Consider the following 14,640-nt stretch of genomic DNA (forward strand, 5'->3'; position numbering starts at 1 on the left):
AAAACAAAACTGAGCTCTACACAGAGGAGGCAAAAGGTTTAGAAGAGCTTCTCAAAGGAGGGTGGAAACACGAGAACTGAGTCAGCACTAACTACTGACCTCTTCTCCCCCTGGCCACTCCCTTTTTGTCCCAGCGTATCCCTCTGTCACCTTTTTCTTGTATCACATAAGTCATACCTAGCTTCCTCATATGCACCTGGGTCATGGACAGACCTGGGATTTGCCAGGCAGACAGACACCCAGGCAGCTCAGAGGAAAATCTGATCTTTTTCAAGATGGGACCAAAAAAAGGGCACTGATTACTGTTCCCACATTTCTTTTTCAACTGGAAAATCCTACAGTGGGAGGCCAGGAACAAGAGAGTGGACAACTGAAGTAAGGTCTCAAAAATCCTGTCAATCTTTCAAGTTAAAAAGGAAAAGTTCGCATGCTTTCAAAGGTAGAAAACGATGAACTATAAAAGAATTATTCAACAATGGAAAAAAGTAGAAATTGGCTCATTCCATGTAGGTGACAACTTAGAATATCAACTGTACCTGATACATTTAAAAACCAGCCCCATTCATCCCATTACATCTAAATAAGAATAATCAGACAATTTTGACAGAAAATAAAACGTGTCCCAAAAGACAGTCCACACTCAGAGCCAAATTTCCCAGGCAAAAACCATCAGGCTTTGAACTGGCACCATCAGTACAGACTTTTCAAACACCAGAGATCCCCAGTTTACAGCACTCATTTGTTCAAACATTATGCTCCTCATCCAAAGTTGAATGTGTTTATAAAGGAAAAAAAATCGACAACATTCTCCCCACCCCGTTCCCCTCCTGGCAGCTCTGAACATACGTTACGTTATTGAAGAAAATTTCTCAAGCTCCCAATTGAAATGCCGACAGATCAGACACGGGGGAAAGTCCTGTGGCCAGTGCTCAGCGGTGAGCAGTATTATACTTAAACAACAACAGCGTGACCCGTAAGCCACACTAGCTCTCAAAGTCACCTAAAAGAGAGAAGTGATAAACAAGAGGCACGGAAGATGCCACTTGTCAACCCTCCCCAGATCAGGTACCAGCACACAACTGGTTCTGTTTTGTTTTGTTTTGGACCGGGACTGAAAATACGGCACAAACTATTGTAGGTTTTAGACTTTTTCATTGTAAAAGCTCATCTAGCACATTAAACCTAGCGTTAAGGTACAATGACACTTTCTGTTTCATCTAAAAAAGATTTACTAGTTAGACAGTTACTTTCAACCCAGTTTAGTCGGATGATGTAGAAAACCCAAATGTCAGTCTATTTTTCCTCCACACTCTCCTAACTGCACATTTAGAATGTTAACAAAGTGATAAACTGGACTTATTATAAATAATTATACTGCCAAATAATCTTTAAGGCTGAGAGATGATGCATTCTGTTTTGGTAATTTACCACAATAAACCAAAGCAAAACAATTAAGTACTCGCTTCCACATGAGGTCTCAAACACTCACACACCGGCCCTAAACCAGATGGACTTGGGCCGCTGAATGAAATGAGAAACTGTTTGTCACTTAGCAGGAGGCCCACTGGCAGAGCCAAGACTCTTACACATTACAGCACTCAAAGGTTAAATAATAATGCAAGTGTTCTGTGAACTTTCTAGAAAGCTAAACTTTAACTCTGGGACTGGGGTAAAACTATGCCACACACTAACACCATTCCTAGCTGTGGGCACATGCCACTCGGAAAAGGAAAGCAGGTCCGTGTGCAGGCAAGAGGCAGTGAGAGCTCTGAGCTCAAAGGGAAGCTCTGGCTGGGGCGGAAATGAAATCTTCCTTTCAGTGGTTCCTGGTTATTCCTAACCACTTCTCCACTGCACACATGAAAATGCATCGGCCTCAGTTGGCTGCCCAAATCACCTCTCATAAATATCAACTTCACTTCTCTTCCACAAAAGGAAAACTGCCAAATCATGACTGCTGTAGAGAACATAAGGAAACAGGCCTGGCCCAAGCTTCTAGGTCCATCTCTTGCTACCTACTAACCCGCAGCCTTGAGAAAGCCACCTGTCCTGTCTAAGCACCCACTGGATGAAATGGGAAGCAGGTCTTGCTGATCACTCTGGCTTCTTCTAGTCTGGGTATCGAAGGGTCTCTGGGCTGCCCTCCACCCAGGGAAGCCCCTCCCCACACCAGCAGGAGTGATCCAAGTCCCAGAGTTAATAGGTTAGCTTTTTAGAAAGGTTACAAAACACTTTCTTCCTCTCATGATCAGAAATGAGTTTCTACTCAAATCATGCCTTATTTCATTTATATACAAAACGCCTGGTTAGCTTAGGTACCCATAGCAGTTGGGTAGAATTAAGAGTGAAAGTTCCTAACACACTTTCCTGTGGGAAGCGAGGGACTCCTCACAGAGGTCAGACAACGTAATTGTCACTCACATGGCTTAGACCTTGTCCCCCAACCACACCAACTCAAGGTATCCAGTTTTTACCCCAGCACCCACTCACCCCTCAACCAACCCAGAAGGTTCTCTGCCTTCAAGGGGTTACAACTTTCCTGGGAGACAAGAGGACGTGTCTGACAATGTCACCTCTCCTGACATAACCCCTGTATGGGATTAGCGACATTGCTCTGAGCATCCATCTCAGAGAGCTTACTGTTTGTATTCACGGCTTTGCAGGGGCATGCCAATGTTATGAGGCCTTTGGGTTCCTAAGTGGCTGGATGAGACACAAGCTGAGGGTGAAAAGGCAGAGAGGCCCAAGAAGTCAGCTCCAACGCTCCTCGGCTTCCCCATCACTAAGAACCTTGAGCCTCTAGGCTCCCGGGCCCGTGGAACCTAAATTATGCCTGCCTGAGTGGTCCCGAGACACACTCCCACTACTGGCAAGCAAGCATTCACCCAAACTACCACTCACTACCACCACTGTGCCCTCCCTTCACATCCTAGAAGACTATAATTAGACCTTCCTAAAATGCACAGGATTTTAAAATCACTCACCATTACCCTTAATATATGTATTTGAACTTTATGTCCCTTAAAACTTTGCAGCTTTTCCTATCAGAGAAAACATCTCGGGGCACATGGAAGCAGAAACGCAAAGAGAAGGAAGCCCCTGGGCACAGTCCTACAGGATGAACTCACTGGTTGACCATGTGGGCCCACAACTCACACTTCCAAAGGGAAAACACGCCGGGCAGTCACTCCTCCTGCCCTCTGCACAGGACTGCCACAATCCTCAGGACTCCGTCCTGCAGGCACAGTAAATCAACGGGAAGATGCACTGAGACTGTCAGGATTTATTACAATTCCTAACTTCAATTAAAACGCCTATGGATTTTATGCCAAAATCAGAATGTTTTCAATTTGAATTATTATCTTCCAGCAACCATCCAAATCAATGTAAAATATTTAATGCTCCACTTTGTTTTGTTTAAAACTGATCTTGTGCTTGGAAATTTTGGCTGCTGTGCCCATTACTGTTCAGCCACAGAGAACGCAGAAGAAAAGGCAGCTTCCATGTTTATGAGCTGCAGCCTTTAATATGCTAAGTTCACCTCCACAGTCATCACTTATTGAAGCCACAAATAAGTATGTGTGTGTGTTCATGGTGCTTTACATATCTCAATCCATTCATTCAATCAGCGAGCATTTACTGAGCACCTAGTAAGTGGCATGCATCTAATTAGGCAAGAGAGATAAAAAAGGATGAGCCAGTCCAAGGTCACAACCTGTGACAACCTCTGGGGAAAGCAGATAATCAAATCAGTAATGACTGTGCTGTGTGGTAAATGCCGTGACGGGGAAAACAGGTTATGAAAAATATCTTAGATGTGTCAGACGTTTACAGCCGCTGTCTCCAACTCTCACAACACCCTGCAAAGGCAGGTATCTCCAATTCCCAAATGAGGGTACTGAGGCTGTCCCACACCACGCACTGCCTTGCTATCCATCAGCATCCGCATCAGCATCTGCATCCATATCAGCATCTTAAATCCCCACTCTGGTCTCAATACGGCGCCTGCAGCTCCGCATGAGCTCGTTCAGGCATTGCTCACACTCGTGCCTGGGATTCCCCAGGACGCCGCACACACTGGGAGAAAGGGCCACACTGAAGGAAGGCTCAGGCCACTACAAGGAGCAACACAAGAGTAATCATAACACAGTGTGAGGACGGAGCACGGCTGGGCAGGTGCTGGTCACGGACCAACAGAAGGCTTCAGACAGCAAGACAGTGGGCTTCCGAGCAGGAGAAATCATCGTGGAGGCATTTATTCAGGAGGTGGCATCAGGTCTTCAGATCACGTAAGGCCAGACAGCAGAGGAGGAAAGAGGCCACCCCCTCAGGAAAGCAGTGTTCAGAGAAGTGCCCAGCTCACAGGGTAGGCTGAACCGCCGCTAGGGCTGTCACTGGAGCCCTAACGTGGGCCACGCCAGCCTGCAGCTGCCCCCAATGCCAAATGATAAGAGCAGAGGAGGCACGCCGGGGCATTAAAACAATGCAAGTGTAACAGCAGAGGGAGGCAGCCGCAGTGACAGGAGCTCCTCCCAGAGATTACACACGGACGGAAGCAGCTCTTGGTTCCACCACCTGAGATCGAGGGAGGACTCCAAAGGGCCTCCCGGAGTCAACACAGAAGGTCACCAACAGTCGGCTAAGGATGAGGGTCCATTCACTGCAGGGACTCGTTTCCACTTGGGGTGTGCAGGTTCGAGGCCAGGGCCGCATTATTCCCAGAATCACAGCGGACAGGCCGAGCACTGCAGCCACGGGTCTCCCCCATGACCCTCTTCTCACAGGGCCGCCCCACCCAAAGTTGGCTAACAGACGCTTCAAAGAATATGGACTTGCAGGCCAAGTTATCAGCCTGCCTAGAACATGGTCATGTCTGGGCCAGCCCTGCAGAAGATATCTATGTTTGTTTACCTCGTTACTTGAAAAAATACTTTTGCGTGAGTTAGATCACTTGATTTTCACAACAGCCATGACAAAAGCACTAGGCTTCTCATTTTACAGATGAAGATCCCGAGGGTCAGAGAGAATAAGTGACCTGTTCAAAGTTGTAAAGCTAGCAAGTGGTTGAGCTGATTTTGGACCAGGATAGCTGTCCGGCGATCTGTCTGCTCTGTCACTACTGCAATAACCCTAATACTGTACAAAGTTCTTTAGAGCTGACAGAGAGCTTTTACAGTAGTCCTGGGCAGTACACACAGACACACACTAACAGACACACACACACACACCTGCTCACCCTCGTACATACATACTCTGTTTTCCTAAAAGTAAAATAACAAATACAACAATAATAATACTGTATTCTACGTGTTTAAAAACCTATCTTCCCCTCTGGCTACGGACTTCGTGTCAGCAGAGACAGAAGGTAAGTGAGGCGCTATTGTTTAGACTGTTAGAGATACGTGCTAAAGTCTTAGATCCTAGACGCTGGTCCGCTTATAACACAGTTCAGAGCACTGGCACTTGAGCTAAAGCCCTGCGCGTGTCCATCATCAGCCCTAAGGCCGCCTCCACCCCGCCTCCAGACCCGGCTTCAGGAGGACACTACTTCCCAGGCAGACGTCAAGATCCCAGGACTCGGAGAAAACTCCAAAAAAATCAACTATTTACCCCATGTTTACACAAAAACAAAAGATATATCAGACAGACAGGCACGTATACTTTATTGTAAAAAATCCCCAACTCTCAGTTTTTCAGAGCACTTCTTTCAAATTCATATTTCACATACATTAAATTATTCAATAAACAATATGTCAATTAGTCTTGCACAGTGGGGAGAAAGTTCCACACAAAATGCAGACAGAGCCAAGAGCAAAGCGAAGTGCGAGTGACAAATGAGTAAACAGCCTCGCAGAGGGCTGTGGGCACCGGAGCCAGCACAGGCACGGCAGCCACGGGCCGCGTTTCTTCTTCTCCTAACACACAATTCCACCGAAAGATCTTAATGAAAATGAGGTCAATACACTTAATCCATAAAGCAATCATCTCATCTAATTTTAATCATCCATCTTTTTAAGAGAACTTATATAATCAGGCCACACTACACAAACAAAATCATAATATATTTTTTCACCTCTTTTCCCTACTCCCAAAGGAAAACTCCACATACTGCTCATCTTGCTGAAACCACAGGAATAAAGTGATTTAATTAGAGTTAGACCAAGTATTTTAACCACATACTCAGTCTTAAACATACCCACGAAACACGGCTTTTGAGAGCTTTCCTTCCTCCTGACTCAGGAAATCTCAACATACAGCACACACAGGCTCCCAGTGACGTTCTGGGTCAATACCAAACACACACAGAAATACTCTGATACTGTAACTTTTTAAAAATTGCTTTCATTCTGCACTACTATTCAAACCATTAAAAAATTTTAGGTAAGCTCAACTTGCATAATTCTCATCATGCAGGGTGTGGGTGTTTGTGAATTTCCTTTTCACCGAGAAAAAGGAAGCTCTGTACCAGGATGTCAGGTGTGCATGGAAAAACAAATATTTTGATACACGTAAAGTAACTACAAACTTTTTTTATTTAAAGATCCTTTTGCCTACTTTACTCACAATACAAATACTGCAGTCAAGTTCCTTGTGCTGAATTTAAATTCAGGTGTTAAAACTGGGTTTTCTGCTAAAGTTTGACTGGAGCGCGATATAGCCTGTCAAATGCCCAGTCAAGGGGGAAGCGATCCAGCCCTAAGATGCCCCCAAAGAAATCATTCTTTGTTCACCTAGCAACTGAAACTCAGAATCACAGCTCCTGCAGTGATGGAAGTATCCTCAGTCCAGAGAGCCGTATCAGACCTCGGTCATTGATTTGTTAAAAATTTAACATTGTGAATGAAACCAATTCAATTCCTGGTTCCGAAATGTTTCAAAACCCAAGCCCAACATCAAGGTGTGGCAACTGTGCATTTATGACCTACTTACACTTGTGCATGTCACTCTGAAAATTCAGAAAGAGGGAAAGTATTAGGATTTTAAGAGCCTATTAATTAGTTCGTACTCTGTCGAAATCACACACAGGAGCCAACTCCAGCTGCAATCATGTTAGGGTTTGCCTCATGGTCTCAGAACGGCAAGAGCTGACAAGAGTTACTGCAGACAATTCTGTTGTTGTCGGGGGTCCTGATCAATACACTGCATCATAGTCTAACACTGAAATTGCTTCTCCTCCACTCCCAGCCCCTCGGATAAGGTGGTTTATTTCGGGTCCCTAGCCCTCGCTGGGTTAGTAACTCTTTTCTCTATAATTTGCGCGTCTTCTGGAAGGGCAAGGCAGACGCCTGATTCAAACCGCACTTGTTTACCGCCCACTGCCCCCAATATTATGCATTCCAGCAACGCCGCAGAGCGCTTCCGGCACCCCCTGTACCTGCCAAGCTCCTCGCCGGTGTCGTAGTAGTCATCCACGTTCTCCTGCCTGAACACCGTCATGATAAACTGTCACGCCTCACCAAAGCCCAGCGCACTTCAGCTCCGCTTCCCAAACCATCACCACCGCTCCTGCGCCTCCGTGGGCCCCTCATGCATCAGTCTCCAGTCCTTAAAAGGGAAAAAAAAAGGCAATAATAATAACAGAATGACAACCCCAAAAGGAAGTAGACCTCCCCAGGGCTAAAACCCGCTCACGAGCTGAACACCACGTCTCGGGAGCGGCCCCTCCCCGCTGGGTGGAGAGGAGCACCCTTTGTTAAACCCGGGCCAGGGACGCCCCCAGCCCCGCGTCGCCGGCGCGCGCGTGGGGCCGGGCGCAACCGCCCCCCAAGGTCCGCGTCCCCGAAAGCAGGGCGCTCTGCACCGATCAGAACCGGCTCCGGAAGTGACCAGCCTCCCCTCCTCCCCTTTCTCTGCACACACGCCCACCCAGCTCCCCACCTCCAGGGGCGCCGAGGAAGAATGCAGCCCTCGCCCAGGCGGAGAGCGCCTCGCTGGATGCATCCCTCTCCAGCCTGCAGCGGCGGTGCAACCCCCGCCGCCTCTCGGCTCCCGCACCTCCCCGGCCGCTGCGGCCACCCCCTCTCCTCCCTCGAGCCAGGCAGTCCCCAGAGGCACATTCCTGGCGACTCCCGCTCCGTTACCCGGCCGACCCGGCGTGCGGCCGCCCGGGGGAGCTGGGGAGGGAAGGGAGCGACCGAGGGAGGCGCGGCCGCCCGCTCCCGGTCTCCGCGCCGCGACACAAAGCGCCCTGCCCGGCTCGTGCCACCTGTTCCCACCCGGCCCGCGGGGCTGGAGGCGCCTCCTGCCTGCGATCCCACTCCTCCTCGCAGTCAAGTTTCCCCCGCCTCGGCCTTCCTGGTTGTCCTGGGCGCTGCCCGGGCAAACCTCGCCGCGCCGCGGCCGCGAGAGCCAAAGCAGGCGGCGGGCCCCGGGAGGAGCCGCGGAGCTGCGCGCGACCACTCACCCGGGCGCCCGGGAGCTACTGTCCCTCCGGCGCGCTGTCGGAGGCCGATCGTGGGCGCCAGCGCCGGAGACGAGCGGGGCGGCGGCTGGAGCGCGGGGGAAGCGAGCGCGGGGCGCCGACTCCGCGAGTCCGCCCCGGCGTCGCTCGGCAGGCTCTCCCGCTCCGGCTCCGGAGCGGCCCCTCGGCTCCTCGCCGCCTTCCGGGCGGAGGGCGGCCGGCAGGCGGCCAATGGGGACCCCGCGGGCGGGCTGGCGGCAAGGCCCACCCACCTCCGAGCTGCCCGGCCGGCCGGCGCTGCGGGTTCCGCCCGCGCTCGCTGCTCCTCCCCGCGCGGCGCTCGGGGCTCGCCGGCGCGCTCTACCGCGCGCACCCCCGCGCACCCCACCCCGCACCCCGCGCCCACGCCGGGGGCCGAGCCCGCGCGCCGCGCGCCCTGTGGGCGCCCCACCCGGGAGGCCGCCACGCTGCCCGCTTCGGCTGGGTTCCGGAGAAGTGCGAGTCCTTCGTCCTGCAAATGTGTACTGAGCGCCCAGCGTGTGCCACGCACCATGCTCCGCACCGGGAAATCGGAGACCAAAATAGGTTTTAAAAAACGCCTGCCCTCGTGGAACTTACATTCTGGCGGAGAAGATAGACAATAAATATGTAAGCAAGTAAATGAGATCATTTTAGAGGAGATGAGTTCTGTGGAGACTAAGATAGAAGAATGGGATCGAGAATGACGGGGAGTGGGCCACAGTAGATGGGAATCCTCTCCGGGATAGGTGTTTTGAGCTGAGACCTGAACTGTAAGATGATGTGCGAGCAGAGAAGAAAGGGTTGGTGGTGGTCTCGGAGGCTCAGTGAAGCAACAGAAGCGAAGGGTTTCTGAGTGCTGTCTAATGCGGCATTGGCTGTTGAGGAGTTGAAACGTGGCTAGTCCCCAATGAAGGCTGCATTGTGTGAAATATTCCAAGACAGTATGCAAATAAGAATGAAAAATATCTCGTGAATATTTTTACTTTAATTACGTGTTTAAATGCTAGTATTTGGGATATATTGGTTTGAGTATATTATTAAAATTAATTTCACCTTTTACTTTTTAAAATGCTGCTACTAGGAAATGTAACACTACCTATGTGGCTTGCGTTATATTTCTGAGGACCCTCCTGATCTACAGAGACCCCTTATCCATTCCTCTTCTTGCCCCATGCCCCTACCAAGCGTCTGCGTGGGGGAAACAGAAAGGATGGTTCCCCATAGGGACTGCTGGAGATCCCAAACAGAGAACCCTCCTCCGGGGAACTCTGCCTTACTGCCTAGAATTACAAGAACCAATATGAGAGCCCTCTGAGATTTCAGATCTATATTATGGTTCAAATGCCCAGATTTTCTAAAACGAGATGAGTTAAATTCTTTTTGGTTCAACAGAAATTTTCAACCGAAGAGATTTGGCCTCGCGGAAAAAAAAAGAAAGAGAGAGAGAGAATGCCCCCCAGACCTTCTGTCAGAGTCTCCTGGCAAGAAGCCTTCATCTAAAGGCCCACAGGCAGGGTACACGTCGTCGGGATGGTGGAATCAAGGGGAGGTTCCAAATAGGGAGCTATCCAAGTTCGTATCAGGCTAAGTGGTGGGTCTGAGAATTAATACAAAAGGATCTTGAGAGGTGAGAAATACAGTCCAAAATAACAAAAAAGTGATTCATCTGGGAGAAAGGCAAATGAATACATCTGGGGGGGGTTACAAACACAGATGTTCGGGAGAAACTTGGAAAGGGCTTATGGGTGACTGCTTTATGGGTAATATTTTTTCTACAAAATAAATGTAAGTGTGTTTTCCAAGGCAATGAGAGGGACTGGCTGTGTCTGGGGACTAGTGTGTCTTACCTACCCCGTCGACTTGCTGATCACAGATGATTTTCTGGGGCAGTGAAAAATTCGCGGACTTGGAAGTCACAGAATTGGACCTAATGTTGGTGGAACCATTTAACAGCTGAGTGACCTTGGATGTGTCCCTTAGCCCTGAACTTTATGTCTGCACTAATTGAGGCAAGGATTCTAGAGAGGGGAAAATGTGGTGGTTGAAAAACAAGGCCAAAAATTCAATCAAGAAGCGGAGTGTAATTCTCCCCATGAATGGGAGTTGGCCCTACTGGCTGGCTTCTAAATAAATGTGGTGGAAGTGACACAGTGTAACCTCCTTCCAAGGACAGGTCATAAGGCATTAGAGCTTCTGCCTGCCCCTCTGTTTCTTTCTCTCTCTCTCTTTCCCCCTCTCACTCTCGCTCTCTCCACTCACTCTCGAAGCCGTCAGCTGCCATGGTTACCCCGGGACTGCCATGTGGAGAGACCACGTGGAGACACCACAGAAAGAGAAGCCGGAGCGAGCCAGCTGTTCCAGCCCTCACCCTACCTCTCAGCTACTTGTGTTTTCACAGCCCAAGTTCTGTGAACAGAAATAATGATCATTACTGTTTTGAGTCATTATTTTGGGGTGGTTTGTTACACAGCAATAGATAACTTATAAGAAATTAACAAGAAAATAAGAAAACATAACTCTTAACAGGTATCAGATGCTAGGCAGACTAAATTAGTCTCTTGCTTAATCTTCAAGTAACTCTGTAAATCAGTTGTTTTTTCCACTTTGTACTTAACCTTCTTAGTCTCAGTTTCATCGCCTGCAAAGTGGGGACAATAATAGACGCTTGTATATTCTCAGAGTTGTTGGGAGAATATAACGAGATAATGCATGAAATAGGGCTTGGTACATTACAAAATACGTCAGAATGTTGGTATTACATTTTCTGTCATGTTCCAAGCAAGAAGGGCTCTGAGGGCCATGTCTCAAATGGCGGATAGTGCTACAGTAATCCTCAAATGATGATATTCAAGCTGGAAAGAACTTTCATGAAAATAACTGATTATGATATGGACTATGGATTATGATAATCATGACTCAAGCATAGAATTTAGAACATTATTTTATATCTGCATTAGTCACGGTAGAGTAACTGCTGCTGTAGAACCCAACAAATCTCAGAGCTTTAGCACATTGAAGGGTTATTTCTTGCTCTCAGGCCAAATGTTTGCAAGGGTAGAGTGAGAGCTTGGCTCCACGTAGTCGTTCAGGGACCCAGGCTCCTGCCTCTACTGGATCCGTGGTCCCTCAGTGTGTTTGAGTTTCTCAATTGATCCTTGTCTTCCATTGGCTGTTGAGAAGGGACAATCCAGAGAGGACTGCAGTGAAGGTTTATTTAGATCAGGTTTGAAGTCTAAGGCTTAATCGTTTTTAGGCAAGACGCTCTAAGATCAATCTAAGTGGACCGCATTAGCTCAGCTCACCTTTGAGCTACTTTTTAACAACAGGCCTTTGGCTTTTATCAAGGCCTAATATTTTTAAATGGCTCCATGAAGAATGTTTCTGCACCTGTGGTTTCCCTGTTGAGGATTCTGCCCATTATGCAGTTGAGTGCCTCTTATGTAAGCAGTCAGACTGGTTCCAATTCCTCCCAGCATTGAGCACTAAAAGAACTCATTTCTCGTGACCAAATGATGTTTCCTTTTTGTCAGACAATGAAAATTATAAAGCTCATTCTGTTCTCCATTTTCCCATAGATTCCAGAGAGCATGTGGCAAACTCCGAAAGTGTAGTCCTCCAAGTAATGTCCAATTCACCATATTCTCTGCATCAATCAATAAGCATTTATTATCTAGTATATATTAGATATTAGGGATGCAGAGTTAAAAGAAACATTCTCTGTCCTCAAGTAACTCAGTCTAATGAGGGAGACTGAAGAAGGAGACAAATCCATTACAGAGTGACTGTGCAAGATTGAATCCATTCGCTTCTCTAGATACACTCTCCACTCTTCTCCACCCTTTCAAGTTGGCAGATTGAGCTGTAAGATTATTTTACCTCATTTCCTTGTCCTCTGACTGCCGGTAGTTTGGCCAATGGGGAACTCCGGCGTGAGGTCAAGTAAGAGGGAGGAGAGTGAGGCCAGGATAGTTATTCTGCTTTCCTCACTGCAAGGTTGCCTGGGTCACTGTCAAACAAAGGGCACTGCTCCTCACCAGGGAACCTCTTCTACGTGATTTTCTCCATCCTGGTGCTGGTAACCACTCTCTTTCTTTGTCTATTTGAACCTAGCATCAGTGCCAGCTCCACTGTTACTAACCTGGGAGTTCCTGCCCCATCTCTTAAGATTCCCCTGTACTCCTCGCACACCTCCTTGAATCGTCCTAATTTGAGTGTGCCGTCTGTTTCGTCTCAGACCCTGATTGATGGCGTCATGAGAGGGGCATCTCAGACTGCTAAAGAAGCACGGAGGGAGGGCGATTAATTCATATAAAGGCCAGAGATGGAGGGTGAAGAGACGGGTGAGCCTGGAGTTTCAGGGAAGTTTCCTAGAGGAGCTGACATTGTAGCAAAACACATGAAAGGAAATTAAGAGTTAGCAGAACAAAATGGTGGGCAATGGGGTGGTGGATTATTGGGTGGGAGGGATGGAGAGGAGGGCATCTAGACGGAGGAGAAGAGTGAGGGGAAATCATGGATGTGAGAAAGGTTTTGGCTCATTCAGGCATCTGTAAGGAATCAGAGCTCAGGCAGTGCAATGGCAGGAAGTAAGAGTAGAGAGGGGAAAAGTCTTTCCCTCATGCCCAGGACTTGGATGACAGCAGAGAGGTAAACCGAGGCAGATCTTGGCGGCCTCGTCCATTATGCTCAGCATTTGGGTCTTCACTCTGCAGACTCTTCGATACTCAGGATTCATTGGTGCTAATTTGGCACATCCTTGGAGATGGTGGGTAGAGAAAACCAATGAGATACTTCAAGGAGGCAGAAATCATAGGACTTGGTACTTGAGGAAAAGGAGAGTCAGGGTAATATCCAAATTTGGGGTTGATTGATTAGGTAGATATTGCTGCCATGTAGGCTGAATTTCAGGTGGACAAACTGGGGGAAGAGAAGATGAGGTCAGTTTTGGAGATAGGAAGTTTGAGGTGCCCATGGGGCATCTAGATGATGTCCAGGTGGAAATGGGTACCTATGGGATGGATGGGGGTGATTCTGGTGTATGCTAGGGCCGCCAGGAAGAAGATGGGGTCATTTATGGACAGGATGCAGGGCTAAAAAGATTGCTATGGGCAGAACTCTTGGGAACAGAAGGATGTTAAACCAAGTAAATATGGCAAGTATGCCTGGCCAGTAGCTATAGATTGCCAGTTAGTCCAGTGAGCAGCTATGGGTTTTTCTTGTGTTTCTTGGGGCCAGAATAGGCATCACCAATGGGTGATGACATAAGACCTCATGAATATAGTGCTTCATATGCCTCCTGTGTATAGAGTGCAACGTGAATAAATGTTCATGTCTTCTTGGTCTAACAGGTTACTAACTTCCTTATCTATGCTTAACACATCTTGTGAGTTACATCCATCCCATTTATTTTCTTGTTTTCTATAGCAGAATTGAATATTCATGACCAAAACAGCAAATGCACCTTACACACCTCCTTCGGAGCTGTGAGCTATTAGAAGCACCTCTCCAACCCCTTTTCCCACCATGACTCCAAACTCAAAGCCTTTTTGTAGTGCGTGGGTTTAAGCACAAGGCCTTCACATTACCTGCTTGGCCCTCTGAACTGGAAGTTTGTGACCCCAGGTTTAAGACCCCATGACATGGATTTGCCTACTTCTCTATCCCTACTTTCCCTGTGACTCAGTTTCTTTCCAATTTTCACTTACTGTACCCTGTGCTATTGAATGTATCTCTAGCTCTCATTAAGTCCACTGTAAAAACAAGTCAGGTAAAAACAAGTACACATACAAATCACTGACAGAGTCTGAAAGGCCAGAGCAGATTATAAACATCTAGGGTTACAGGTTTACTTTTGCCCTTAGCCTGATTTCTTTTATGCCTGGCCCGATTTCTTTTAGGTTCTGACACTACTTGAAACAAAAGATTGGTAACACTTGGCACTTATAAAACTCATGGCCTAGCATGTCAGTCAGCTCCTAACTAAGGTTAGCTGCCTCTGAACAGTGTACACTTCACTCATTTTACTATTATGTACAAACACAGCATTCGTGTTACGCCTGCCCTTCTCTCCCACAGGAGTTCCCCACTATTGGATTTTTAGCACAGTTAGCTACCAGATTCTGCCTCTCTCTATGAGAATATTTGGATATAATTGGGAAGAAGAAGAGTGGAACATTCACAGGAGTTTCTGTTTTGTCAAACAAACTTAAAGCAAGATT

At 47.8% G+C, this 14,640-nt stretch overlaps 2 protein-coding genes across 5 annotated transcripts in view; one reads left to right on the top strand and one right to left on the bottom strand.

The window, feature by feature from the left end:
• Positions 1-8,780, bottom strand: part of DAPK1 (death associated protein kinase 1) — a 172,066-nt gene extending 163,286 nt beyond the window's left edge. Inside the window, exons 1-2 of one of the 4 annotated variants that reach the window (XM_070590713.1) lie at positions 8,674-8,780; positions 7,376-7,545 (exon numbers count right to left, since the gene is read on the bottom strand). In XM_070590713.1, coding sequence (XP_070446814.1) covers positions 7,376-7,437 — 62 coding nt within the window. In that variant the 5' untranslated portion in view covers positions 7,438-7,545; positions 8,674-8,780. Of the gene's footprint in view, positions 1-7,375; positions 7,546-7,632; positions 7,653-7,878; positions 8,015-8,404; positions 8,544-8,673 lie in introns of those variants that run through there. The other 3 variants (XM_070590711.1, XM_070590712.1, XM_070590714.1) reach the window with 3 other exon arrangements.
• LOC139078741 (nascent polypeptide-associated complex subunit alpha, muscle-specific form-like) lies at positions 7,858-10,229 on the top strand. Its single transcript, XM_070590715.1, has 2 exons — positions 7,858-9,049; positions 9,815-10,229. Exon 1 carries the CDS (start codon positions 7,900-7,902, stop codon positions 9,043-9,045), a length of 1,146 nt encoding a protein of 381 aa, XP_070446816.1. The 5' UTR covers positions 7,858-7,899; the 3' UTR covers positions 9,046-9,049; positions 9,815-10,229.
• The last annotated feature ends 4,411 nt before the right edge of the window (positions 10,230-14,640 follow it).

The sequence above is a fragment of the Equus przewalskii genome, chromosome 22, assembly GCF_037783145.1.
Source record: "Equus przewalskii isolate Varuska chromosome 22, EquPr2, whole genome shotgun sequence".
NCBI lineage: Eukaryota > Metazoa > Chordata > Mammalia > Perissodactyla > Equidae > Equus > Equus przewalskii.